Source organism: Leptomonas pyrrhocoris (assembly GCF_001293395.1).
Source record: "Leptomonas pyrrhocoris isolate H10 chromosome Unknown, whole genome shotgun sequence".
NCBI lineage: Eukaryota > Euglenozoa > Kinetoplastea > Trypanosomatida > Trypanosomatidae > Leptomonas > Leptomonas pyrrhocoris.
The window spans coordinates 1802571-1829265 of NW_015438359.1; the positions used below are offsets into that span (position 1 = coordinate 1802571).

The 26695-nt window shown below is 57.6% G+C and overlaps 4 protein-coding genes across 7 annotated transcripts; all 4 read left to right on the forward strand.

Annotated features, from left to right (window-relative positions):
- Positions 1 to 10: 10 nt before the first annotated feature.
- ABB37_02387 (hypothetical protein) lies at positions 11 to 9360 on the forward strand (the record flags this gene model as incomplete). Of its 2 annotated transcripts, none has more annotated exons than XM_015799368.1 (1): positions 11 to 9360. In XM_015799368.1, exon 1 carries the CDS (start codon positions 3208 to 3210, stop codon positions 9358 to 9360), a length of 6153 nt encoding a protein of 2050 aa, XP_015662846.1. In that variant the 5' UTR covers positions 11 to 3207. The 2 variants fall into 2 exon arrangements, with proteins under 2 accessions (XP_015662846.1, XP_015662847.1); XM_015799369.1 differs by having other exon boundaries at positions 2147 to 9360.
- Positions 9361 to 10283: 923 nt separating this feature from the next.
- Positions 10284 to 15321, forward strand: ABB37_02388 (putative mitochondrial hypothetical protein; the record flags this gene model as incomplete). Of its 2 annotated transcripts, none has more annotated exons than XM_015799370.1 (1): positions 10284 to 15321. In XM_015799370.1, exon 1 carries the CDS (start codon positions 10672 to 10674, stop codon positions 15319 to 15321), a length of 4650 nt encoding a protein of 1549 aa, XP_015662848.1. In that variant the 5' UTR covers positions 10284 to 10671. The 2 variants fall into 2 exon arrangements, with proteins under 2 accessions (XP_015662848.1, XP_015662849.1); XM_015799371.1 differs by having other exon boundaries at positions 10287 to 15321.
- Positions 15322 to 17089: 1768 nt separating this feature from the next.
- On the forward strand, positions 17090 to 20017 carry ABB37_02389 (hypothetical protein; the record flags this gene model as incomplete). Of its 2 annotated transcripts, none has more annotated exons than XM_015799372.1 (1): positions 17090 to 20017. In XM_015799372.1, the coding sequence occupies exon 1, from the start codon at positions 17795 to 17797 to the stop codon at positions 20015 to 20017; it is 2223 nt and encodes a 740-aa protein (XP_015662850.1). In that variant the 5' UTR covers positions 17090 to 17794. The 2 variants fall into 2 exon arrangements, with proteins under 2 accessions (XP_015662850.1, XP_015662851.1); XM_015799373.1 differs by having other exon boundaries at positions 17098 to 20017.
- A 2461-nt stretch (positions 20018 to 22478) lies between these two features.
- ABB37_02390 (hypothetical protein) lies at positions 22479 to 25500 on the forward strand (the record flags this gene model as incomplete). Its single annotated transcript, XM_015799374.1, has 1 exon — positions 22479 to 25500. The coding sequence occupies exon 1, from the start codon at positions 23005 to 23007 to the stop codon at positions 25498 to 25500; it is 2496 nt and encodes an 831-aa protein (XP_015662852.1). The 5' UTR covers positions 22479 to 23004.
- Positions 25501 to 26695: the final 1195 nt, after the last annotated feature.

Sequence of the window (26695 nt, forward strand, 5' to 3'; positions counted from 1 at the left end):
TGTGCGCGGCAGCCGCAGCAGCAACAAGAAGATTGCCGCCGCCCTCGTTTTTAAAAGTGGAGTGGGCACGTGTAGGATGCACTTCGAGGTGCGCGACCTGTGTTCTCGTGCGGGGGTGGTTCTTCGTTTGCTTTGTGTCGCTTCCCCCTCACCATGTGCATATTAGTTTCTTGTTGTTGTTGGGGATCTGGCCAAACTGAACGAGGAGGAGCACACGTTTTTGCGCATCGCCAGACGGCGTTAAAACAGAAAATAGTAAAGCAGCGACGGATCCCGGAGGGAAGAGCAGGAAAAACATGATGCGTGTTTGCTGGAAGCTGTGCAGAGTGGCCGGGCGGGGGGAGTCACGAGACGCAGCAAGAAGCTGCCGGAGCGGAGAAAGCGGCAACGAGAGGTGCGGGTGGTTTTTCTCTTTTCTCTCTCTCTCTCTATCTCTGTGTGCGTGCGCGCACGGGTCCTTTCCAGATGTACCACGGTACTTTTAGATGATGTGCCTCTCCCAAGGACGCGCTTTTCTGTGTGGCTCGCGCCAACGCAAAAGGAAAAGAAAGCGCTGCTTTTTTCGACGACTAGGAGTCCTCTTGGCTTTTTTTTTTCTGTCAGTTATGCCTTTCTCGCATTTCATGTCTACGTTGGTGTGCATAGAGTTACATGTGCGTGTTAATGCGCTTGTGTTGATAGCTTTTTTTTCTTCTTTTTGCTGTTCTCTTAATCGTCAGCTCTCCAAAATATCGTGTATAGTTGGACGGGGTTTGCACATTGTATGAACTGTGCGTTTTTGGTGTTTCTCTCGTGTCAGCCCCTCGTGCCAACGTTGCCTTTTTTCTTTTTTAAAGTATTTTCTTTTTCATGTGATATTGCTTTCCATCTTTCATGAGAACGTAGTTCGAGCGGCTTACATAAAATAGTCGCCTGCACCTCTTTTTCTACTTTCTTTTCGGATGTATATTACATTTTGGTGCCTTACTATTTCTCGGTTGACGTGTGTATGTGTGTGTGTGTGTTTACTTGTTCTTCTCCTTTCCATGCTCTCGTTCCAAACTTAGGTGCGTTATGAGACAGTGAAGAAAAGAGGCGAAGATATGCTTTCGTCGTCTCCGCAACTCCGTGAAGTGCGTTGCTGCTGTAAAGGAATAGAGAAAGAAAGGAAGAATATCATTAGAGCCGGTGGTGGAATTGCGCTGGCTCCGTCTTTTTTTTTCTTCTCTTTTTCCCCTTGTTCACACGTTTCTCCGTTTTTCTGTCTTTCTGTTCTACACTTCTATTATGGCGTTGCTGATGAGGCACTTGCGCCTTCTTTTTTTTAAATTTGGCTGCTGCGCTTTCATACAAAAGCACACTCACACACAAAACAAAAAGATCAACAAAAGAAGTCTTCTTCGTGCTTTCTGATCAAATTTCGTGGGTTTGCTTAGCTTTGTTCCGTCTCGGTCTTTCTTTTTTAAGCGTTTTCAGCGCTTCCTTTGATGTTTGTGTTTCGCTTCTATTCCTTTCTTTTACCCTGTCGAAACTCCTACTTGCTGGTTCGTTTCCTTTCGTTTTCCTCTTTTACTTACTAAAGCTATCTCATCTCTTAGAGACAAGAATTGTCGCGCGACCGATCCTCCTTTTTTTGTTGTTTTAATTTGATAGGTTTCACCTCTTAGGTTTTCCTTCGTCCGAACCCGCGCAATGGGTGTATGATACGTACAAACTGACAAATCAACAAACTAGCAACAAATAGAAAGGCAAAGCGAGCAACTTCAAGGACGCGTCTTCTGTTGCCTCGATAATGCTCTTCAAGCTGACAGACAACTGGCGCCTGAGGGGAGAAACGGGTAGGCAAAAACACACACACACACATGTCGAGCAATGTGTGACAAAGTATTCGACGCTTTTAGATTCCTTCCCCCCCCCCCTCCTTGTGTGTGTCTCCCCAGTTAACGAGCGGCCGCAAAGCGAACTCTGACGTCGGCAGCGCCACGCATATACTCGCAGACGAACGAAGAATACAAAAAGTGAAACCTTTTTGGCTGTGAGAAGGCGCTACAAAACGGTGTCTTTTTTGTCCATTTTTTATGTTGAACTACCGAAGAATTGCTATTACCTCCTTCTCCTCTCCCTTCTTCTATATATGTATTCCTTCGTTTCACTCGTGTCTTTCTACAGGACGCACTTTAGAGACGAACAAAGGATGCGCTTTCACTGTACATACTAGGCAACATCCAAGTTTCTCTTTTAGCTTCGTGGCCCCATTTGCTATTCATTTACCGTTTTCGGCGTTCCCTTTGTCTTGCGTTCCTTCTATTGGAAAAATAAAACACAAGAGAAAAACAGTAGTTAGTGAACACAGAAACTGTGAAAGGTGCGTTTGTTTGTTTTGTTATTTCTTCGGCAGGATACTACGCTGCGTTCTAACTTCACCGTGCAGCCACCCCTTGGGGCTTTTCCTCCCTCCGTCGCTAAAACTCGTCTTCTTGAAGTCTTCATTCGTCGCCGCTGAGCACCATAAGAAACGTTTAAAGGTTTTCTTTTTGTTTAATTAGCTCCTCTTTTTTTTCTTCTCTCTGTACGTGTGTGTGAGCATATTTCATAATCGCCAATAACCAAAAAATAAAACCAACGCCTGTGGTTTTGCGTGTGAGTGTGCGCGTGTGTTTTTATGTTCTTCTACGCAGCACGTTGTAGCGCAGACGGTGCTGGTGCCTGTTTGTTTGTTTTCTCGTTTGTTTTCTTGTGAGGACTGTGTTCTGCCTCTTCCCACCTTATCGAAATACGTTATTCCTCTATCGGCAGGACTTGTTTTTTTTTGTTACCGTAGCTCTGAGACGTGAAGGAATGCCCAGCCTGGGGAAGAATCGCAGCCACTCCAGACGGCACTCGAGTGAGCCCTCACAGACACGCGGCGGGGACCGCAAACACTCTCGGCACGCAAGGCACTCCCGACACTCTCACTCGCGCAGCGCTGCAGATGACGCACCGCCGCCCCACCGCGAGAGCCGTTCCTCTCTGACGGACTCGAGCGCTCTGGAGTCGTTTCCGGCGGTGAGTTCCGCCCCGTATGAAGCGGACCGCCAGCGGCGTTTGTCGAGGTCGAATCTCTCCTCCTCTTCTCCCTCCGCCTCCGCCTCCGCTACCCTCCCGGCGTTGCACGCGAGCACCCGCGAAGACGACGCCCCTTCACACCTTCGCCGGCCAGCAGACACCGTGACGATCCCGCAAGGTCTCATGCCGAAGGAGGTGCCACAGCCGCTGCGGGCGGAAGAGTGCAGGGGGATGGCGCCCGCCAAGCCGCGGCTCTCGCACAGCAGCAACAGCCTGTACACGCGGTGGGTGAACGCCTACACCTACGGCACCGCCGCGCAGGGTCAGAACAGCCTTGACAAGTACGGCGATAAAGGGAAATCTCCGGCGATGGATGAGAGGGCACAGGACGACGACGACGACGCCGACGAATCGGCGTCTCTTTCTACACCGGCAGAGTCGCGGCGACGACCGCCCGCCATTCAGCGCCGGCCGGAGAGGGCGACGCCGCTCGCGGTGCCGGTGCCGAAAGTGGGGTCGACGGTGCCGGAGGGCGATGCGCTTGCCGACGAGGACGACTCCATTGAGAAGTGGATGGACCGCGCTGGTTATTTCTGGGTCACGGACGGCCGCTCCAACACCGACCATGACATCGAGGAGGAGGAAGAGGAGAAGGAAGAGGAGGCAGAGGAGGACGAGTCTTCAAACAGCGATGTGGTGGAGGCAAGTAACAAGACAGAGGAGGAGAGGAATGAGAAGCCGTCTTCACTCCGGCCTGGCATCGCCACGCCATCACCGTCTTCATCGAAGGGGCGCAGCCTTCCGGCGTCGTTGGCGCGTATGCTGCACAACTCCTCGCCCGTGCGGTCCACCGCGCTGACGACGAAGCCGGCCTCGCTGCCGCCCGTCGTCGCTGGACGGGAGAGCCGCAACCGCCTCGACCGGGTATGGACACCAAGCCCCGGGCCTTTTGAATCAGACCGCGGTGGGGCCTCCATGCAGGGGCCGTACTCCATCCTCTCGAACGGTAGCGATGACAGCGACACGGCGGCTTCCGCCAGCGCTAGGGGTGGGGCCGTCGCCGGTGGGGGTGCCTTCTCGCCCCTCCCGCCCCCCGAATCGTCGTCCACGCCGGCGCTGGGGAGTATTCCACGCATGAGGGACGGGCTTGAACCCGATCTGGACGTGTCTGACAACGACAGCCGCCACTTTGTGTCGGTGAGTTACCTGACCGGCGCAAGCGACGCCGCCTCGAGCAGCGGCAGCAGCTTGTGGTTCTCGGATGATGCGTCGGAGCGTGAAATGGGGGCGGAGATGGTCGAGAGTGACGAGGACGAAAGCTGGAGCGATGCGTACGCAGCACGGCTCGCTACGGACGAGGCGTCGCCGCGCGATCCGCGGCAGCACGAGAAGCCGATGCAGCGTGGGGCAATGGAGTCTAATTTGTTAGACATTGGTCAACGCGAATCCCATCAACAGCAGCAGCAGCAGCAGCCAGGCGATGTTGCGTACCCGTGGGCCGTCGCACCACCTCGCTTCCGCCTTGACGGCCACAGCGCCGACGTGATTGGGGCGCAACGTGTGTTGACGCTGCTGGTGGTGCAGGGCAGCGCCACAACGCCACAAAAGATGAGCGTCGGGATGCAGGTCACGCTGCCGACGACTGCAACAACGCCGAGTCCGACGTCGACGTTCGTCTCCGTGGATGAGACGGTGGCGGTCAAGGAGCATGATGCGTGCATTCGCTCCTCTCTCCTTCGCGAGGTGGCCGAAGAGATGCGGCTCGGCCACAGCGCGGCGCTGCTGCTCTCTGTCGCGGCCGGCTGTGGCGTGGTGGGCTGCACGACGGTGGAAAGCACACTCAGTCTGCTTCTCGCCGTCATGATGAGACGGCAGGCGCAGGCGCAGATCGAGCTAGAGAAGCGCGACGCGGCGACGGATGAAGGCGCTCTCTACTTTAAAGTCGAAGCCTCCATCGCATTGGTGCACGACGGCAGATTCGCGAAGGACTTGATTGTGAACCCTGAGGAAGGGCTCGGCTCGCCGGCACCGGTGCAGCCCATCGCGAATCCGCTTCTGGGCAGCTGGTGCGACAACACGATGTTTCAAGGAATTCGAGGCGAGGGCCAAATCAAGTCCCTACTGGAGCCCGTGCAGACGTGGCTGTCGAAGTCGCCTGAAGAGGCGGAGAAAGCGAAGGAGGTGATCTGCGTGTACGTGGTGCTGCGCCAAGTTGCCAATACGGCGCAGCCACGCAATCCTCGCACGCTGACGCTGTCGTCGCTGCTCATCTACATCTCGCGTGCGCAGGACGGCGCGGTGGGCACTCTGCGCAACAGAGCCGCCGCCACGATTCTGCAGCGCAGCCTGCTCCGCCGCGCTGGCGATGGCTGCTTCACCGTGGCGGCCTCCTGTGTACAGGAGGGAACGATGGAGACCAGCGGCAGTGCGACGCTCTGCGCGGACGCCCGCACGGTCAAGAACAACGGCTTCGTCAGCGGCGACGCAAAGCGCTACCTGGACCGGGTGCGCGGGGCAATGACGCGGGAGGCGGCGGAGCAGGCGGCACACCCCGGCGACGAGCCCGAGAAGCAGCGGGCAGAGCGGCGGCTGAACCTGCGAAACGATCTGCTGCGCAGCATGTCCTGCCTCCTGTCGGATCCCGCGGACAGCACTGTCCCCTTCTACCTCGACCGCATTGCGGCTCGCGAGGAGGCCGCCGAAAAGGCGGCACGGACGGATGGCGGGGGCGGCATGCTGGTGCAGAGCATTCTCTCCAAGGCGTTCAACATCCACATCCCAAGCGTGCTCGAGGCACTGGAGATGTTCAGCGACGGCCAGGTGCGTACCGTGGCCATCCGCAGTGCCATGAAGACGTGCGGGTATGAGCTGATCGACGGCACCGACAGCGGACTTGTGCGTGTGGCGGACCGAGTCACGTTTCACGTTGACGAGCTGCGGCCGCGTCGCATCCTTCCTCCACTGCACACCCTCCCTATCGCCACGCACACCTCGGCGCTGTGCACGCTCTTCACTAGCGGCTACAACGCCGCCCTCGCCTCCTTTGACGGCCGCAGCGCGAACGTCTTCTCCAGCCCCGTGTGGTACGTGCTGGCGGAGGCGATTGATAGGGCGTTGAACCGACCAGATGTCACACGGCGTGAGGTCCGCATTGCCTTGTCGGTGGTTCGTGGCAGCGGCGAGGCGTTGGACTTGATGGACCCGGACTCGACGGTGGTGCCGCTGCAGGTCTCCTCCTCTCCCCTCTTCGGCACGGCCGTACACACCTCCAAGCTGCGCCCCGTGACGTCGCAGAACATGCTGCGTGAGCTGCTGAACACGGTGGCGCCGAAGGCCGCCTCGTTGTGGCAGCCGAACGCGTTTCTGCACGTGCTGCTCGTGAACTTCTTCGGCACCGAGGACGACGTGTTTGTCTCGTCGTTCAACTTGTCGGTCTTCGGCTCACACGCAACGCTCTGTCAGCGCATCCTGTCGAACGACAAGAGAGCTTCGGACAGCGATAGCATGATCCTGCACCCCGACGTTATCCGCCTTCACCACGGTTTTCTCGCCGGCTCTGCCGCGAGCGTCTTCCTCATTTCGCTGAACAAGCAGGAAGACTCTGACGCCGCCGTGACAATCGCCCACCGCGACGTGCCGCAGCTTGTGAAGGCGCCGATCCGCTCCGGCAGCGTTAAGGAGTTTATCCGCCGCACGCGCAGCGCTCTGGAGCGGCGTCGCCTGCGGGCGGAGTCGGCCCCGGCAGAGGAGCGCGCCTACCTGGCCTGCGTTGAGCACCGCATCACCGACATGCTGGATGAAAACGCCGCCCTCCTCGCGCCGAACTCCGAGGCGTTTCCGAAGGCGTACCTGACGGAGCACGTGGCCGCCGCGCCGCCGCCCTCCACCACTACCGCAGCGGCAACGCGACCACAAGCGGAGTCTGCGCATCACAACGACGTAAACAATTACACGGAAAGAATTGCGAAGGTGGACAGCGCGGCGAAAAACTCGCTCATCTCCGGCAACGGCAGTGCTGCACGAAAGCCGGGCGCGACCACCACGAGTTCCCGCCACCCAAAGTGGGTGCTCGGTCTGGAACTGGGCGGGTCGGCCGCGATGGAAGTGCAGGCGGTGGGCGTGGAGTTGGAGTGGACCCCGACGAGGGAGCGCTTCGACACGGACGGGATCCTCTTCTACAATTCGACCCAGTCGGACGTGAAGCACCTCTTCACGGAGAACTGTGAGGCCATGCAGCGGCTGCGCGAGGACGCGTGTGCGGCCCGTAGCTGCGCCATCCTCGGCCTGACGGATGGCGGTGGCGGCGCGCCCGACCTGCACGTGCGCACGCAGCCCCTATGGCGCAGCTTCACGACGTTGGTGCTGAACTCCGCTTTCCAAGGCCGCGGTGGCGACGACGCGACGATGTGGAAGGACGGGAGTGAGCTGCACCTTCGCATGTGCGCCGTGCAGGATCGCACCCTCATCTACGACTTTTTGCTGGACGATGACGACTCCCGTGTCGGGGCGATCGAGCCGCCGACGAAGGTGGCACTCGCGACGAACCCGCTCTTCGGGCCGGTGGTGCGCAACACCACCGTCATGCGCGCTGGCAAGACGTCGGAGTGCCAGTGCATCATCCGCAGCGGCCTGCACGCGTTGAACCTCCTCGCTGGCGAGTACCCAAGCGGCACCGTCATCATCGCCAGTGCGGTGCTGAAGAACGTGACGGACGACGACATCGTGTTCTCGTCCATCTCCGCTTTTGGTGTGCGCATCGGCAAGGATCTGCCAGCCCTGCGCGATATCCTCGCGATGGACCCCAAAGGCGGGGCGCCGCCCTCGCTCTATCAGTACGCCTTGCAGGGCCCATGCCGTTTGCTCTGCCTCACCACGCTGGATTCCTCGGCGAATGTGCACTGCGTAGAGGCGCTGCGGCTCAGCCAAGGCATCCGCTACGGCTCCTCGCTCCCAGTCCCGACGGGCAGTCTGCGCCGGTGTCTGCAGGAGCAGCAGGACCTGCTCGGCCGCAGCGGCACGAGTGCGCAGGCGCGCGCCAACACCGAGCACGTGGCGCGGCAGCTCGTAAAGATGCTGAATGACCCCTTCGCGCCGATTGTGATCTTCCCCTTTGACGATGACGGTGTGCTGTCTCCGCACCACAGCAGCAATGCGAATCGTGGAACGCAAAATGGTGCCAACTCTTCCTTTGCCGCCGGCACAGGGGCGATCGGCAGCGGTGGGCCGCGGTGCCGCGTCACCGCCGTGATCACCGCGGCAGGTCGCAGTGAGACACCCACGCTCGATGCTCGGGCGGACACCAACACGGTCCACGTCGCGCGGACCAGTTATCCTTTTTCGGAGGTGGTGCTGCGGGCAAACAACTCCTCGGTGCTGCGCCCCGGACTCGTCTCCTCCATTGTTCAGCACGTGCAGCAGGGCCGTAACAGCGCCCTCATCGTCGCAGATGGCGCCGGCAGCACCGCCGGTGCCTCGTTGCTGTCGAAGCTGGTGAGCGTGTTTATCCACAACACCGGCGACAACGGCCACGGCGTTCATACAACCCTCTTCATGGCCGTCACGGCTGTCCGCTTCCCTGTCGCAGACGCTACCACTGGCATTGCGGAGAGTACAAAGGCGATGGCGAAGGATCTCTTCAGCATGGAGATGCGCTTTTACCCTCTGCAGGTGGCGCACTCCCCCTTCTTCGGCCCATGCGTTGACGGCGCCCATTTTTCTGCGCTGAACCGTATCGGGGATGTGTACCTCACGTTGAAGGACGCCCAAAAGGCGTGCTCGTACCTGAAGGCGACGCTGGTCGTGACGATTGTGCTGAAACAAGTGACCCGCACCGCCGCCGGCAACGTGCAGGACGCGCTGATGAGCTCCCTCTTCTCCGTCATCAGCACCGCCGAGACGAGCAGCGGCGCGTACGCGTGCGATGTCTTTGACACCATGTTGAATCAGCGTGAGGCGGCGCTGGCGGCGCCCTCGCCCGACGACCCGCGTGCCGTGGCATGGCGAAATTGTCTACTCGCGCAGGCCTTCGGTGGGAGCAGCTACACGTACGGCGTGATCGGCCTCACGGCGAACCCCGACGAGGCGGAGGCGGCGGCGATGGTGCGCTTCGGGGCGCGCCTGATGCGGGTCTCGTGCCACCTCCCGCCCAGGTCGAGCGCCGTGGACATCCTCCAACGGGCAACGCAGAAGCTGCAGGAGGGCAGCCGCGCCTCTGCGGCGGATGTGCCGACGGCGGAGGTGGGTGTGCCATGGGACTGGCACGAGATCAAAGCGGAGGCGGAGGAGATGCTCAACTCACCGGACACGTGTAAGCCGCGTGCGTTTTTATGCAGTTGAGCGAGGGCTGCCCATTCATCAAGCGCGGAGAAATTATGCCAAGACATGTATATGTATTGAACGTAAGAGGTGTATCAGAAAAGATAACTATTCATGTATTTCTCTCGTATTTTCGCTTTTCTGCCTTTCCGTAGCGCGTTATTTGTTGTTCTTGATCTTGTTTTCCTTTCTCTTTGTGTCCGGTATGCCTCGTGCTACGGCGTGTTTGCTTTGATTCTCAGCACATAGTTAGCTTCGTCTCTTCTGCTTTGTTTTTTCTTGTTCTTTTACGTTTTGCTGCGGATGTTGCCTCTGTTCAGGCAGCTTCAGTTCTACCTTTTTCATTCCTTCCCTCTTCCCATTGTCAGTCGTTCTCATGTGCGTATTGCTCTCTTTCATTGAATAAGTCTCTCTCCTGTCTATTTTTTTAAAAGTATTTTGTTTATTCCGTTGCTCTGTTGAACTCCTTGGAATCACCATCGCCACCACATTCCCTTAATATATATTTTTAATTATTTTTCCACTCTCATGTGGTGGGATGAATAAGGGGACTTGCTTTTTTCTTCGTTGTTGTTTTACAGAATATAGCAGCAAAGGGCGAAAAAAATATATATGAAGCAGTCGCGCAGATGCGTTTTGGCCTTTAGCGCGGAGGCGGCGCTGCCGGTATATATGGAGGACGGCGTTGAATTCTCGTTGCGTTGCTTCCGTTATGCAAAGTAATAATAATAATAAGATCTCTGCACCCCCCTCTCTCCCTCCCCCACGACGATGAAGAGAAGAGGAGAGAAACAGAGGTTTCTGTTCCTTGTCTCGCTGGATTACACCAATACAGCTTCTTGGGGTGAATCAATAGTTTGTAACATATTTGGAAAGGCGTTCTTCCACTCCCTGTTACTATCTCACCCCCCCCCTCCTCTTCTTTTTCTTTACGCCGTACGATGAGAAGCAACCTGCGCGGTCCCCTCCAGTTTCCCCCTTTTTCTGGCTTACCCTCTTTCTTTGTGCGTGTGTTTCCGCTCACCCTTCCGGAAACGTGCTGCAATTTTTGTTTTGAAGTGTCACTGTGCGTGTGTGTGTGTGTGTGCATTGTTGTCGTGAGACACGCAGCCTTCCGACGTTCACAGCACATCTTTTTTCCTCTTGTGTTCCTGAGCAGCTTCGCCGAGGTGACGCAGACGTACGCGGAACGATAGGAAGCAGATTTCGCTCGAGCTTTTATTTTGGTCTCCTCCGCATTTTTCCGAGTGAATTTCTGACGCAAGTGCCGTGGAGGCGAGTCCTCTCTCTCTTTACAGGAAACAAAGAAAGAGAAAGAAACACAGAATACGCATGGCTTCCTCGGCGAACGACAAGGACAAGAAGAAGTCCGGCCACCGCCGTACCTCTGCGCCGAAGTCTGGCGACAAGAACGGCGCCACGCCGACCCGCGACGGCAGCGCGCGGAAGTCCTCAGCGTCACGCTCTGCCGCCAACCCCCAACTACCACGGCAGAACAGTTCACACAGTGCGAACATGTCAGCGATGCCTAAGGCCTCGAGGCCCGCCCTGGCGGCAGCGGCGGCACCGTCGTCCACGAGGGCGTCCAACGGAGCACCCCCCAGCTCGACGAGGTCCGCCCCGCGGTCGACGGTCTCCCCAACCCGATCGACAAACGGCGCGGCCCCTCCTCCGACGACGGGGATCAACGCCCGCCGCTCCTCTGCGCCTGTCGCACCGAATGCTCCGGGTGGTGCTCCGACGGCTTGTGGAGGTGCGGCTCCCGGTCCGCAGCCCAACGCGATGGGCGGTGGCTACGGCATCATGGGGCCTGGCGGCTATGAGTCGATGGGCAACTACAGCTACAATTCCATGGGCCCGACCAGCATGGGCCCTGGCGGCATGACCGGCGACTTCGGTTCCATGGTCCCTGGCGGCATGATGAGCGGCGGTGCTGGGGGCGGCATGAACCCCTATGGCTCTATGGGTCCTGTTGGCATGAACCCCTATGGTTCCATGGGTCCTGGCGGCTACGGCGGGATGGCTACCGGCGGTGGCGGCGATGGCGGCATGAACGGTGGCTACGGCTCCATGGTAGATGGGGAAGGCGGCGTGATGGGCGGTGCGGGCGACATGAACGGCGGCGGCTACGGCTCCGTGTACGGTGGAGCGCCGGGCTCGATGTACTACAACGGCATGGGCGGCCCGATGGGCGGCTTCATGTACTACGGCATGGGTGCGCCGATGATGGGTGGGTCGATGTATGGGATGGGCGGCAACTCCATGTATGGCGGCATGAACTCGATGTACGGCATGGGCGGTGGTGGGTCGATGTACGGGATGGAATCCATGTACGGCCTCGGTCGCTACAATAGCATGGGTCTGGGCAGCACCTACGCGTCCATGTACGGTCTCGGCCGCACGTCCAGCCGCGCGAGCTTCCGCAGCAGCGGCGGCTACGTCGGCGGCTCCTTTGGGGGGTTGTGGCGTGCCCCGTCTGGCGACGGCCGCCGCGCCAAGAAGGACTACAGCATCCCGCCCCCGTCCTCCAAGCTGTCGGAGGCGTTCCCCGATAATGACAAGGCGGACGAGCCGCCGAGGGAGCAGACGGGCAAGCGCGGCCTCACCGCTGCCTCGAAGGAGGACGAGAAGAAAGCCGTCCCGGCAGCTGCCGCGGACCAGAAGGAAGAGAAGAAAGCCACGACGCCGTCCGTCGTTGTGGTGGACAACGCCGGCAGCAAGGACGACAAGGCGAAGTCCCGCTCCGTCCCACTCGCCCTAGCCTCCTCGCACCGCCTGACAAAGCAGGTGAACGATAACGTGCACGTCGTGGCCATCGCCCCGAGCGAGTCGGTGGCGAACAAGGCGGACAAGACGGTGACGGTGGGCTCGACCACGTACACGATGGACGAAGTCGCCGTCGGCGCCGTCGACGTCGAGAAGTCCGACCTACTCACCGACATTGTGGAGCAGACGCAGTGCGGCCACAACGTGTCTCTGCTGGTCCTCTGCGGCCGCCAAAAGTACGAAGCGAGCACCCCTCCCGTGACGGCGGTAGTGCGGAGCATGATGGACACCTTCGCCGCCGACGACACGCAGGTAACGCAGGTGGTTGCGTCGGCTGTCGTCTTTACCGCGCCGGACAAGATCGTGGACCTGCTGCTGCCGGACGGCGAGACGGCGGAACCGGTGAAGGCCGAGCTCGGCTCCAACCCCATCTACGGCCCGTGTGTGATGAACACGTCGGAGAAGAAGGTGGAGACGGCGGAGGCGGCGGTCGGCGTGGTGGAGGTGGCCGCGAGGATGGCGAAGCAGCGCGGCCTCGTCGTCGTCACTTACAAGATCAAGCAAATCCGCCCCGCCGCCGGCCACTCCACCTCGCGCAACGTCTACGTCTCGTCGATGCTCGTCGCGATGGTGGACGACACGAACATGGTGCACGTGCGGGCCGCCGAGAAGCACGGCACCGCCGGCCCGACGCCGCTCTTTTGCAACGCCATCGGCGGCGCCAGCCGCACTGTCGCCATCGTGCAGATCCCCGCAACCGGCGCGGAGACGTCGGTCGGCGACGCGCTGGCCAACGCGCTGCAGTTGCGTGAGATCAAGAACACGCCGACGCGCAGCGGCAACGTTAAGCGCTTCGTCGACTACACGGAGCGCGCTGCTGCGGCGAATGCGAAGACGTCGCCCGAGACGGCGGCGAAGATCAACCGCATGTTGAAGGACGCGAAGGAGCTGCTGGCCAAACCCGATGAGACCCCGCTGGTGGCTTACAACTTGTACGGCGGAGGTCACGCCCCTTCCCCCGCGTCGACAAGGGAAGAGGCAAAGAAGTCCGGCGCGACGCCGCAGACGGTGCAGTCCAGGGACGCCCCTGCCGTTGTTTCTGCAACAGCGGCGGTAGAGGATGACGACGCGAAGCCGGAGCAGGAGCGGCGCGTGAAGCTGACGGTCTGCGTGGACGGCACCACGGCCATGCTGCAGGGGGAGGCGGACGAGGTGGTGATGCGGGCGACGCCGGAGGAGGTGCCGGAGTCCGCGATGCTCAAGTCCCTGCGGGCGAACTTCCGCTACGGCCGCAACGTTGCCCTCGTGTCCGCCGAGACGCAGTCGAGCGTGGAGCTGCCAAAGCAGTACACGTGGAGCTGTGTGGACAGCATCCTCAGCAAGTGCCTCCGCGATCCGATCCCGGGGGCCGCGACGACAGCGGTGGAGCTCTTCATGGTGGTGGTGCAGAAGCGGCAGGTGCTGTGCGATTTGATGGCGGAGGGTTCGACGGTGAAGCCGCTGGCCATCGCCTCCTCCCCGCTCTTCGGCCCGATCATCGCGGACACGCAGCACAAGACGCTGCGCGCGGCGGCGGAGGTGCGTCCCGCCCTGGAGAAGGCCCTCGCGGCCGCCCCTCCGCATTTGAAGGAGATGGACGCGATGATTGTCATGACGGCCGTGCTGAAGCAGCCGCAGGCGAGCGGCGACGTGGCGGTGGCGTCCTTCATGTGCGCCTCCGGCCCGTCCGGCGCCGGCGTGCGGGGGGCGATGTCGAAGAACCCCGACTACTCCCGCTCCCTCTTCGCCTACGCGATTGGCGGCCCGTGCGTCACGACCCTGCTCGTCAGCGTCGGCGACGACCACGCGACGAACGCGGCGGCGAAGAGCAGCCTGGAGGACCTGTTGCCGCTGACGAAACAGCCGAACCACGCCAGCCGCGATGGCAGCGTGAACAACTTCCTCGACTACGCCAAGAAGAGAATGGCAGCTAACGAGAACAGGATGGAGCAGGCCGCCACCGCGGAGGAGAAGGAGCGGCTGAAGGTGGCGTCGAGCCGACTGCAGATGATGCACGGCGACTACAGCGCCCTCGTCCAGTCTCCGCAGGACAACACGCCGGCGTACTACATTGGTGAGAAGCGCGTCAGCGAGGTGCCGCGTGTGGGGGGCAAGCCCGTCGACGAGACGCCTGCTGCGGCCACCTCTAACGACCGCCGCAGCAGCCCGGAGAGCGGCCAGCAGGCACCGGTGCCCATTCGCTCTGTGGTGGTGGTCGTCAACAGCAGCACTAGCAACGACGGCGGCGCGGCGGCGAAGGGCGGGAGCGTGATGGAGGTGACAGAAAAGGAGGTTGTGCTGGACGGCGAGCACTACGCGCCGACGGAGGTGGTCGCCTCGCAGAGCGGGACGCTGCGCTCCGCCGTGATTGACGAGGTGCACAAGGTGGCACTGAACGGCTACAACGCCGCGATACTGACGAACGACGTCGCCGGCAGCACCGTCGGCATCTCCATGGTCGTCAAAACGGTCGTCGTCATCTTGCGCGGCCTGACGCCGGGCAGTGAGGCCTTCTGGACGGTGGTGGTGTCGAAGGACAACAAGGTGAAGGACATGCTGGCGGACAACTCGCCCTACTACGACCTGCACCTCGCCTCCTCCCCGCTCTTCGGCAACGTCGCCTACGGGGCGAACATCTCGCCAGTGGCGGAGGCGCAGGTGGAGCCGATGGTGCGCGAGGTGCGCAACGAGGTCCGCGAGAACGGCGGCGTGGGCTACATCTGCGTCATCCTCCGCATCACGCAGCCAGACGGGGATGTCTGCATGCCGTCTTTCCTCGCCACCATCGCCGGCGACAACGTCGACGAGTACGAGGAGCTACTCCGGCAGCGCGGCAGCAGCAGCAGCCGGCTGTTGAGCACCGCCCTTGGGGGTCCGTGCCACACCATCTACGTCGCTGGCCTCCGCGGCCCGTCTGGCGCCGGCGCGAAGCCGCTGCTCGAGTTGGCGAATAAAGTGACGAAGGTGCGCAACGCCCCACTGCGCAGCTGCAGCCTGAGGCGGTTTATCGTGCACACGGAGCCGACACTGGCGGGGATGGAGCGCAAGCTGGAGGCGGGCAACGGACCGAACCAGGCGTTAGAGGCGCAGATTGGCCGCATTGGCACCATGTTGAAGGACGCGCGCAATATGCTGAGCTCACCGGGTGGCAGCGCCCCTGCGGTGTACAAGCGTTGATTGTGACTCACTGTTGCGTTGTTTTTTTTCTCCTGCTTGTTTGCTCGGTTTTCCTTGAGGCGGTCTTGATGTGATTGCAACCATTCCTTTGATCTTTCTCTCTTTTTTTTTTTACAAAATTGATGGACTCCGATTTCTTTGATTCTTACCTTATTTTGGGCCTTTTCGGAGTGCATTCTCTCTTTTTTGTTGTTGTGATTATTACTTCTACGATTCATAGTATTCGCTTTCCTTTCCTAATTTCTATTGTTTTCTTTTGCAATTGACGCCCCTCCCCCTTGTGTTGCGTTCGGCAACGAACGCCATGTGCACCTTTTGTTTTCTCCCATGTTGAGTCAGCCTTTCCTTTCCATTCATTCACGTTGTGGTGGTGAACGCATCGTTTATTTCCCCTCCTTCTCCTTTTCCTTTTAAGATTTTTTTTCTTTATTCTTCCAATGTAGAGATGGAACGTCATAGTCGCCAACCGACCTTTTCTGTGTCGTATAGAGTTGTTGTGTGCTTCGCGTCGCGTTGTCAAGAAGAAAATGAAATGTGTTTTCTACTGCGATGAGAAGACGACAACGCTCTTTTTGTTTTTCTCTTTCGTCTTTGCTTTGTTGTTGGATAGTGGCTGTCGTTGGCGTCACTCATGGTGCCTTTTTATTTTCCGGTTTTTTTTTTGGAGGGGGGTTTCTAGGCGTGTACGTGTACGTGCAGGTGTGCTGAGGCTGCTCCGGAACACGTTTTCCCCCGGTTGGTTCTCCTTTTGAAATCGATTATCATTGTGCGCATAGAGCTGAACACTTCATGAACGTTATGGCTTTATAAAGGAAACTCTTTTTTTTTCTTTCTGGTTGCTGGTAGATGAACGTGCTGATGTGTGGACGTTGGGTTTTCTGCTGTATGGCGTCTTTTTGGGTGCACTTTCGCACAGTTCCTTGTTTGCGTTGACGTTGCTCCTGACATACGTCCTCTTTTTTTTTTACTTTTCTGTTCTTATTTTCCCTTTATGCATCTTCCGTCTGTGTGTATGTGTTTCGCTTTGTGGTGGCCTCTTCTCTCCCTCTTTTTATTATTATTACTGTTATTATTATTGTTGTTAGTACTATGGGGAGATGGATGGTGCTATTATGTGTGTCTTCATGTGTTTTTCCCCCTCTTCCACGCTGCCTTTTTGTTTTCCTCGTGAGGACTCCAACTCGTACGAGTAATATATATATACAACAAAACCCCTCTTTTAAACGATGAAAACAATGAAGAGAAAAGAGGCAAGGACGGTGTGTGTGTGTGTGTGTGTGGTATCTTAGGCGCGCGCCTTCATCTCTTCATCCCCCTTTTTTTGTGTTCAGCGGAGAAAGAGAAAGACGTCCGTATCACTTCTCTCGTGAAGTAGAAAGCACGCCTTTTTCTTTTTTTTCCCGCTGTCGCTGGTATTCCGGTTCTCTGACTCGGTTGCTTCACATGGAGCTCGATCGAGCACAGTGGAAAGCCGACTTGAGCTGATGCCTCTTATTATTGCTCCAGCGAATGTTGTGCCGCACTGTGAGGGAGAAAACTCAAGTGCCTGGGAAAGGACAAGGGCACTAAGAATACAACATATTCATGGAGGCCGCATTTGCTCAGATGTTGGTTTCAGTTGTTTTTGTAGTTGTTTTTTTCTCTCCTTATGCGTGCGTGCTCGTTATCCTTCATCTTCCACTTCTTCATCCTTCTTCTCTCCTTTCACCTTTTTGTTTTTTACCATATTTCTTCGCTGCCTCGGTTCATTGTACGGTGGACGGCAATCAGCTGCATAGTGGCTTCTTCGTCGCTGTTGCTGTCTGCTCCTACGTGTTTCTTTGTACTCGCTAATAGCTTCCTTTTCCTGTTCTCCTTCAGATCCTCATCCGTTGAGCTGCGTTGTGCGTGCTTTTCTTTCCCTCTCGCGGTACTTCGTCTTGCATAGTTTTTTTTCCCCCTCTTCTCTTGCCTTTTCTTATTACCTCCGTTTTCGTTGTTCTCCAGTCATGAGCGCCGTCGTCCCACCCCCGCCGCCGTCCGGCTCCATCCTACAGAAGCAGAGCAGCTTCTCCCGCTCGAAGACCGGCACGACGACCACCGCCGCGGCAGCCGCCTCTGCCAACAAGGCTCCCGCGAGCAACACTTACTCCGCCAACTCCGCACCGCAGGCCCGTGCGCCGAACTACATGGCGAGGCCTGCGATGCAGGCGCAGAACGCGCCTGGGCCCGGCGCCGCCCCGAACCGTGACGCAGCGGCCGGTCCGATGGCCACCTCGCCGGCTCGTCCCATGGGTGGTGGCCCAGTGAAACAGCCGCCGTCGCAGCAGCCGATGATGATGATGGAGCGGCAGCAGGTCGGAGGCCAGCCGGCCCCGCCGCCGGGGATGTGGGGCCGACCGGGCAGCTCACCCCTGCCAACGGCGCCTACCCGCTTGCGACGTCTCCGGGCACTGGCGCGAAGCGTGCCGTGCCGGCCCCGGCCTACCAGCCGATGGCCGCCGCCGCCGGCCCGACCGTGTCGCCGTCCTCTGGTCCCAAACGGGCGGTCGGTCCGGGTACGAACAACAGCGGCATGATGGCCTCGCCCAAGTCGACGCCGGCGGCTGCGGGTGGCATGAAGCGCGCACCTGGTGTGGCGCAGGGCCCCCCTGCCGGTACGCCCTCGGCGGCCAGCGGGGCAGCCGGGAATGCACCACCGACGATGGCGCGCAAGAACAGCATGAATGGCGACATGGGCGGTGGTGGCTACGGTTCGATGGGCCCTGGTGATCCGATGGGCGGTGCTGGTGGTTACGGATCCATGGGTCCTGGCGGCTACGGCTCTATGGGGCCCGGTGGTCCGATGGGCGGCTACGGTTCCATGGGCGGCGGTGGCTACGGGTCGATGGGCATGGATGGGGCGAACGGTGCGGGCATGGGCGGCTCCATGTACGGCCAAAACCCCAACCCGAGCTCCATGTACGGGCAGAACAACGCCGGCTCGATGATGGGCGGTCCGATGGGGGGCTCCATGTACGGTCAGAACCCCGGCGGTGCTGGCGACGCTGCCGCCGGCATCGGCGGTTCCATGTACGGCCAGAACCCCGGCGCCGGTTCCATGATGGGTGGCATGAGCTCCATGTACGGCATGGGCGGCCCGTTTGGCTCGATGGGTCCTGGCTCCATGATGGGCCCGATGGGGGGCTCCATGTACGGCATGGGCGGTCCGATGGGCGGGTCGATGTATGGCATGGGCGGCAGCGGCAACATGAGCACGTGCGGCATCGCCGCGCAGTGGGGCAGTTTGGCGAACATGTCCACCGGCGGACGCGATGGGCCGACAAACCGCAGCGGCATCTCCAGCGACTACGGCGGCTTCGCGGAGGCGACCACGATGGATCTGAATGACCTCTGCCCGAACATCGGCACCTTTGACGATGCAAAGGATCTCAAGCGCAGCGGCAAACGGGGCGGCAACCACCTCTACAGCCGCGATAAGCACGAGAAGATCATCGCGACGAACAACTCCAACGCACAGGCCCTGACGATTAAGCGCAAGGCGGACGTGAAGGCCTCACCTGGGGCACGGGCGACGAGCACCTCGGCCAGCCCGGCAGCGGAGTCAAACTCCCGAAACGCACCGCGCAGCTCGCCTGGCGCGGCGGCCGGCAACACTGCCGGCGGCAAGCTCCGCGCGAAAGTGCCGTCCAACTACAACGTGCACTCCCTCATCATCGTGGACAAGGCCGGCAGGACCGCCGTGACGACCGTCAAGGACCCCTCCACCGTCGTCTTCGAGAAGGGCGGCAAGAAAGAGACCTTTGAGGCCGACGAGGCGATGGCGCGTGCGAGCGCGGAGGAGGATGTCGACTCGGTGCTGCTGTCGGAGCTGCGCAGCAACTGGTTCAACGGCCACAACTCTAGCCTCATGATGTGCGCCGGGAAAGGCAAGAACACCGCGACGCAGGAGTTGGGCCGCGGCTTCATCCAGAAATGCATCGAGCGGCTGGAGAAGAACGAGAAGGACACGGGGGTGAAGTTCGATGTCTCCATGACGATGGTCGCCCTGCGCGGGGCTGACCAATGCTGCGACCTGCTGAAGGAGGGCGCCGGCTACGACAAGATGGCAATGGGGTCCTCGCCTGTGTACGGCCCGTGCCTGCTGGATCTCGAGACGAAGGTGGTGAAGACGGGCACGGAGGCAACGAAGCACTTCAACGCGGGCCTGAAGAACGCGAAGGAGGAGAAGGAGATTGTGGCGGCCTTCTACGTGCTCAAGACGATCAAGAAGACCGGAGCAGAGGTGGAGGTGCACCTGTCGTCCATGTGCCTGGCGCTGTGCGGCGAGACGGTGTCGCACATGACGGATATCAAGGACAAGCTGCCGTCGTCGCCGCACCGGCTTTTCCGCTATGCAGTGGATGGCGCCTGCGTCACCGTCAGTGGGCTCTGCATCGACTCCAACGACGAGGAGGCGCAGGCGGCGCTCGAGGTGGAGCGGAAGATGCGCGAGGTGAAGAACCAGCCGCCGCGCAGCGGCAACGTGAAGCGCTTCGTTGACTTCACGTACAAGGAGATCACACGCCAGAAGGAGAAGGCCGCCAGCGCCACCGGCTCGGAGAAGAAGACGCGCGAGACGCAGATTGAGCGCATGGAGGAGATGGTGAAGGACGCAAATGAGCTGCTCACGGAGCCGGAGAAGACGCGACCGAAAGGCTATCCCACCGGCCGGTAAGCGCTGATGTTTCTTTAGCACTTTTTCCCGTTTTCCATGTTCACTTCCCGGACAACGCTCGTTGTGTTGCCGCTTTTTTATTTTTGATGGCTGGCTGCGTTGATTTGTCATCTCTCGTCTGTTTTTGATTTTCTTTTTTTTTCCAAGGCCCCGTCGCAGTGTTGCCGGCTGCAGGCGTTTGTCACTGCCTTCATCGTGCCGAGCATTCGGAAGAAGTGTTTCCTCTTTTGTCGGTTGGCTTTTCATGTGCACATTGATTATTTGGTTTTTGTTCTTTTCTCTATTTTCCCTCGATCTACCCTTCTCGCGCTTCCCAATGTATTTTTTTTTCTTATTTGTTCTGCTTTTCGCTGGCATCTTTAGACCGTTGCACTCCGCACACTTTTTTTTCTTATTTTTAACGATATGCGGCGAAATTTAATTCGCTGAATGGGAAGATACGCGGGAGGCGCTGCAGCGATGTGTGTAATGTAGAAGACTGAAGTTTTGTTTTCTTCGTTTCTTGTGGTTCGTGTAAAGTGCAATGAAAGAACTCCGCTGAGCACTGTAAGTGCTGACCGGTGTGTGTGTATGCGCTCTCTCTTGAGCTGCAAGGGATCGCATTTTCTCGATTTGAAAGCTAGTTGAATGCCCCCTGACTATTACAACCGTGTTTATGTCTCTCTTCTAATTCATTTTTCTTCTTCCTAGTGCTTACTGATATGCTTTTCTTTATTGCATGTTTTTCTGTAGTTTCATATATATAATGCTTCATTTTTCTCCGACGAGTGTTTGATGTTTGGTACGTTCGCAGTAGTACAACTTTTTTGTTTTCTTTAAGGAAATAACTATATGTGTGTATGTATGTGTATGTCTCTGTGTGCGTGTTTGCGTGATTGTGTGTGTGAGTGTGTGAGGAGGGGGATGATGCCATGAACGTACAGTGCCTTTTTTTCCCCCTCGTCCTCACTGCGCTGTGTGTCTTTTCTGTTTCTTGATATCGGGAGTACACGGGCGCGTTACGTGTGTAGAATTATTGAACCATCTCTCTTGTTTTCTTCTCCCCTCCTCCGCTTCGTCGTGGAAGTATGCTGTTATTCTGTTTTTCCCCGTTCTTCTCGTCTTTCGTGCTGCGGTGACGGTGCACGTTCACAACAGCGGGGCGGCACAGCGCATCGGAAAAGTGAAAAAGAAGACGGGAAAACTCAACAGCGACAGCCATCAAGTCCTGAGAGGAACATTGTTTTTTTGTTTGTTTTTAAATCCTTTCCCCTTTTTCTTCTCTTTTCCTGTTGTCTTCTTGCTGAAGAACACTTGCTGCGAATGGCACCTCTGCAAAATGCAGCAAACAGTTGCCCGTGCATACAAAACTCATAGTAGAGGAGGATAAAAAAATACGAGGATGCTTTTGGTTGAATGAATCCGCAAAGGAAAGAAGTTGCACTCGACAGTCTGATCCACACGCGACGGATTCCACTTCTCTTGCCGCGAGTGAGGTAGAAACGTATGCTGTCTTTCATCTTTCTTCTTCTGTTTCCTTTCTTGTGATCACTCCTTAAAGAATTTGGTTGTTCTTCTTTGTCTGATGAATCAAGCCTCCATAGTTTACGTTCTTTTTTTGCTTTCTTGTTGTGCGTATTCCACAGTGGAAAAAAGGACATTATATATATATATATATATATATGTATATGTATATGTCAGGCACTCTTTTTGAAGGGAAAAGAAAAACAGAAAAAGCTTAGGATCGGTTTCGGCGGTCAGTTTTCTTCGTTTTTTTTTTACAGTGTTATTTTCAGTTTTGCTTTGATGGTTGGTTTTGCCAAAAAAAAAAATAATGTCATCTGTCCTCATGTGTGTGTTGTTCTCGTCTACTTTGTCAAACGTTTGTGTCCCCAAGCTCGTTAGCGCAGTACGCTGTGTCTTCCCTCCTCTCGCATTATTCGTAAAGAAAGGTAAAAAGAAAAAGCAAGAAAACAGTATTGCTGATGCCACGGTGCGTGCCGCGGATGGCCTCTTATTTTCTCCTGTTGACCTCCGTGAAAGAAGCAAGGAGTCGACTATCAAAGAACTCCGTGGCGTTCAGCATAGCGTTTTGCGGTCTTTGTATGGCTTTGCCTCTCCTTTCCGCCCTGTGATAGACTCCTTGTGCCACGCCCGATGCGGGACTTTTATTTTTGGAAATCCAGTGTGCTTGACATCGAATTGGGGGAGCGCGAAGAGCTTGAGACCACGCCTTGTTGGAAACGGAAAAGGAGAAACCGACCGTCTTTCTTCTTTGATGAAGTGTGTAAACAACGAAAGCTGGGACATCAACGGCAACCGACGCACGCCGATCGATTGTGACGTGGTCACCTCTACCTTGCCGTATCACACCAGATGCAATTTAGTCTCCCCTTCTTTCGCTTCTTCTTCTGCCTTTTGCTTCACCGTGGTTGGTCGAATTCCATCTTCGATCACACCGCCGCCGTTCTCCGTCCTCTGCAGCTCCTTTCTACTAAAGCACCTCAACAGCATCTTACAAAAGCGCGAAGGTAACCGGCCCTTCTTCAGAGACCTTCCAAGCAACGCTTTGACAAGAGTGTTTTTGGCTGAAGCGAGTTGTCGTCCTTTTTTTTTGTGTGTTGTTGTTTTTTTCCACTGTCCATCACCTCAGACGTTTGTTTATGTATTTCACAAGCGTGTGTCCTCACCTGTGTCGCTCGTGTGTGTAGACTCCGTAACACGCCTTCTTTTGTCGTTCATTTCTTCTCTTGTTTTGTTTTTCGCTGTTGTTATTGTGTCTCCAGTCCATCTCTTCGCTTTTCTTTCATCGTGAGCTCACGGGGACGTCATCTCTGTGGCTCTTTCATAGTTCATCACCTGCGCCTCTTTCCCTCTCTTTTACTGGTACTGTTGTTGATTGATTTCGTCGCTTTCCGTGCCCTTTACCCTTCCCTTTTCCATTCTGTCTTTGCATCCCGCCTCACATATAAAGAGAACAAAAAAGGACCAGAGCACAAAGCACCAAAATGGCTTCCACCACCAAAGCCAAGTCCTCGTCGAGCAAGGGGCCCTCCAGCGGGCCCAGCAAGCACCGCACCAGCAGCGGATCCCTCAAGAAAAGCAGCGGCTCCGGTCGACACAGCAGCGGCTCCGGCCGACACAGCAGCGGCAGTGGCAGCTCGAGGGACGACCGCTCCTCCGGCTCTTCTTCCTCGCACCACCACCACCACCATCACCGCAGCTCCAGCGGCTCCTCGTTGAAGCGTGACTCCGCCAGGGCACCGACGACGCGGACATCGGCAGCCGCGACGGCCCCGGTGAAGGCCGCGACGCCGGGCTCCGCGGTGCGGCCGGCTGGGGCGACGCGCGGCGTGCCGACGCCTGGTGCGGGTCCGGCGGCAACGGCCGGGGGAGCCCCCAACGCCTCCCGCGCGGCTCCGCCCCCTGCACAGAACTTCGCGGCAGCGGGAGGACCCCCCACCAACGGCCAGGCGGCGGCACCCCCGCCGGGCATGCAGACGAACGGCGGCTCCATGATGGGTGGCATGTACGGTCCAAATGGCAACCCCAGCGCGTACAAGGGTGCCGGCGGCAACTACGGCAGCGGCTACGGCTCCATGGGTGGCGCCGGTCCGCAGAACGCGCTGGGCGGCTACGGCTCGACCGGCCCAGGTGGCCCGATGGCTGCCTACGGCTCCATGGGAGGCGGTAGCGGCATGGACGGCGGCTACGGGTCGATGGGCCCGGGTGCGCAGGACGGTGCGGGAGCCGGGTACGGCTCCATGGGCGGTGCCGGTGCTCAGGAGGGCATGTCTGGCATGGGCGGCTCCATGTACGGTGGACAGAACGGCATGGGGTCGCTGTACGGTGGCGGCGGCCAGGGCGCTGGCGGCGGCTTCGGATCGATGTATGGCGGCGGAATGGGTGGTAGTGGCTACGGCTCCATGTACGGCCCCGGCGGCTCGATGATGGGCGGCCCAATGGGGGGTTCGATGTACGGCATGGGTGGTCCGATGGGCTCCATGTACGGCATGAATCCGATGATGGGTGGGTCGATGTACGGCATGAATCCCATGATGATGGGCTCCATGTACGGGATGGGATCCATGTACGGCGGCGCGGTTGGCGGCTCCATGTACAATGGCGGCTATCACAGCGTCGTCGATGCCGCCTCCCGCCGCGACGACTTTCTGAACCGCAACGACCTCATCCGTGCGGACGTGAAGCCGCTGAGCAGCGGCGGTGGCGGCGGCAAGAAGAGCGCCGCGAAGGAGGATGAGAAGAAGGGCAAAGTGGACGAGAAGACCGCGTCTGGCAAAAGCCGCGACCTCAGCGCACCCGCCAGCAAAACTGAGGAGAAGAAAGACGCGGACAGGAAGGACACGGAGAGGAAGGGCTCCGACAAGTCGAAGGATGGGGACAAGAAGGACGACAAGGACGGCGGCAAGAAGGAGGAAGAGAAGAAGGCGAAGGAGGATGCCAAGACGGAGAAGAAGGAGAAGGAAGAGGCGGACGCGAAGATCGCTGGCACGCACATCCGCGGTCTGCTCCTGCTTCACAAGAGCGGCAAAGAAGCGAAGGTGAGCACCAAAGACAGAGACACCGTTGTGCTCGCCTCCGCCGAGACGAAGGTGGACGAAGCCATCGTCGTCGAGGACCTGAAGAAGCCCATCGAGTCCATCTGCCTGACCGAGGTGCGCAACCAGTGGATGTCCGGGCACAACGCCACCCTCATGGTCGCCAGCGGCCCGAAGGAGCGGCAGAAGGCCATCGACTTCACGAGCGAATACCTCTCCACCTGCATCGGTAAGCTCGCCTCCATCGGCGAGTACTTCAACATCTACGTGACCATGACGGCCATCCAGGGTGCGGAGCAGGGCCGCGACTTGCTGAAGGACGGCGCCGGCTACGAGGCGCTGGTGCTCGCCTCCTCGCCTGTGTACGGCCCGGCACTGAATAACATGACGGTGAAGGAGGTGAACACGAAGGACGCGATGGCGGCGTGCCTGAAGGAGGGCATCGAGCGCGCGAAGGACGAGAAGGAGATGATCTGTTGCTACCTTGTCCTGAAGCAGGTGCGCAAGATCGGCTCAGCCGAGATGGTGTATTTGTCGTCCCTTAACGTCACCTTCGTCGGTCCGCACACGGAGCACCTGACGGGGCTGAAGGAAAAGAAGTCCTCCGAGCCGTGCCGCTTATACCGCTACTCCGTCGGCGGCGGCAGTCATTCCGTCTGCGTCGGCGTGGTCAGTGACGATGAGGCGGATGCGGGTAAGCTCATCGAGACGGTGAAGGCGGTACGCTCGGTGGAGAACACCGAGCCGCGCAGCGGCAACGTCAAACGTTTCGTGGAGTACACCAAGAAGGAGATCCCGAAATGCAAGAGCAAGATTAGCACCACCGAGGAGGAGAGCAAGAAGGCCAACTACGAGACGATGCTGAAGCGGATGGAGATGATGCTGAAGGACGCCGAGGATCTCGAAAAGGATCCGAAGACGGTTGCCCCGAAGGCTTACGTGTAAAAACGGAGAACAGAACGAAAGGAAAGATCATGGACTGGTGAAAGAGAAACAAACAAAATGAAGCACGGCGTGTGCGGGGCACGGAACTGAAGAACGGGAGATCACGACGAGACGATGCGCTTCACACACGTGCTGGCAGCGTCTTTCTTGGGCTCTGTGCCCCCTCTTCCCCTTCTCTTCTTTCCCTCGTTAGGCTTCTCTGCTGCCTGACTGTGCCAAAGCAGCACGGACGCGCTTTTTTTTTTCCTTTCTATTGTATCTCTCTCTCTTTCTGTTGTTCAGTATCCGCTTTTCAGTCACCGTTAGTTTTATAGTGCACTTTGCTGTTTCTCTTTTTTCAATATTTTACGTGTGTCTTTTGCTTTGTTTCATTGTCGTTGCTGCACGTTTTGTTCCTATTTTTTATTTCTAAGAATTACGCAGTTGTCTTCACGTTTGTCTGTGCTACCAGTGATACGCGTATTGTGATCGTGTAATTCCCGCGCGAGACGACGTCTCTCTCTTTCTCTTTCTTTCCATGTGTGTTCTCCCCTCGTGCGTTTCGCTCGACAACTCCTGTAATTATCTTTTATTTTGTTGTTGCTTCGCTGCCAGTAGTTAGTGGATCTAATCTGTTTGGCTTGCCTTTACCTTTTTCTTGTTTTCTTCTCACTGTGTTGCGGTTCGACTGTGCCATACCACACCTAGCTGCCGTCTTTTCCTTCTGTCGTGGTCTGGTCCAGTTTTCGTCTTCTCATCCCGCCTTCGGGACCCGCGTGAGCAACATGTTCCCTCATATAGTTTCTTCACCATACCATGTGGCCATACACATATCTATGTATGGGATCGCCGTTGTGATGATCCTGTTGTGTGTTGGGCCTCCACTTTGGGTTGCAGCTCTCTCTATATATATATTTTGCTGTATCGTTCGCAGGATGCCTTTTTCTTTATGTGCTCTTCTTCTCCCTCCGTCCCTTCTTTTCTTTTTCTTTTCCTCTGGAGTGTGTCGTCGTCAGTGGAAATGTGAAAAGGAGGACGGTAAACGCTTCACCACCAGCTAAGATGAACGCTGTCATGTATCTACTACGATTTCCTTTCTTAGCCGTTTATCTCACTTTTTTCTTTTTTCCCTCTTTCTTTAAGAACTATTGTTTGTAGACACTCCTCATACCCCTTTGTTGGTATATATATATATATATATATATATATATATATA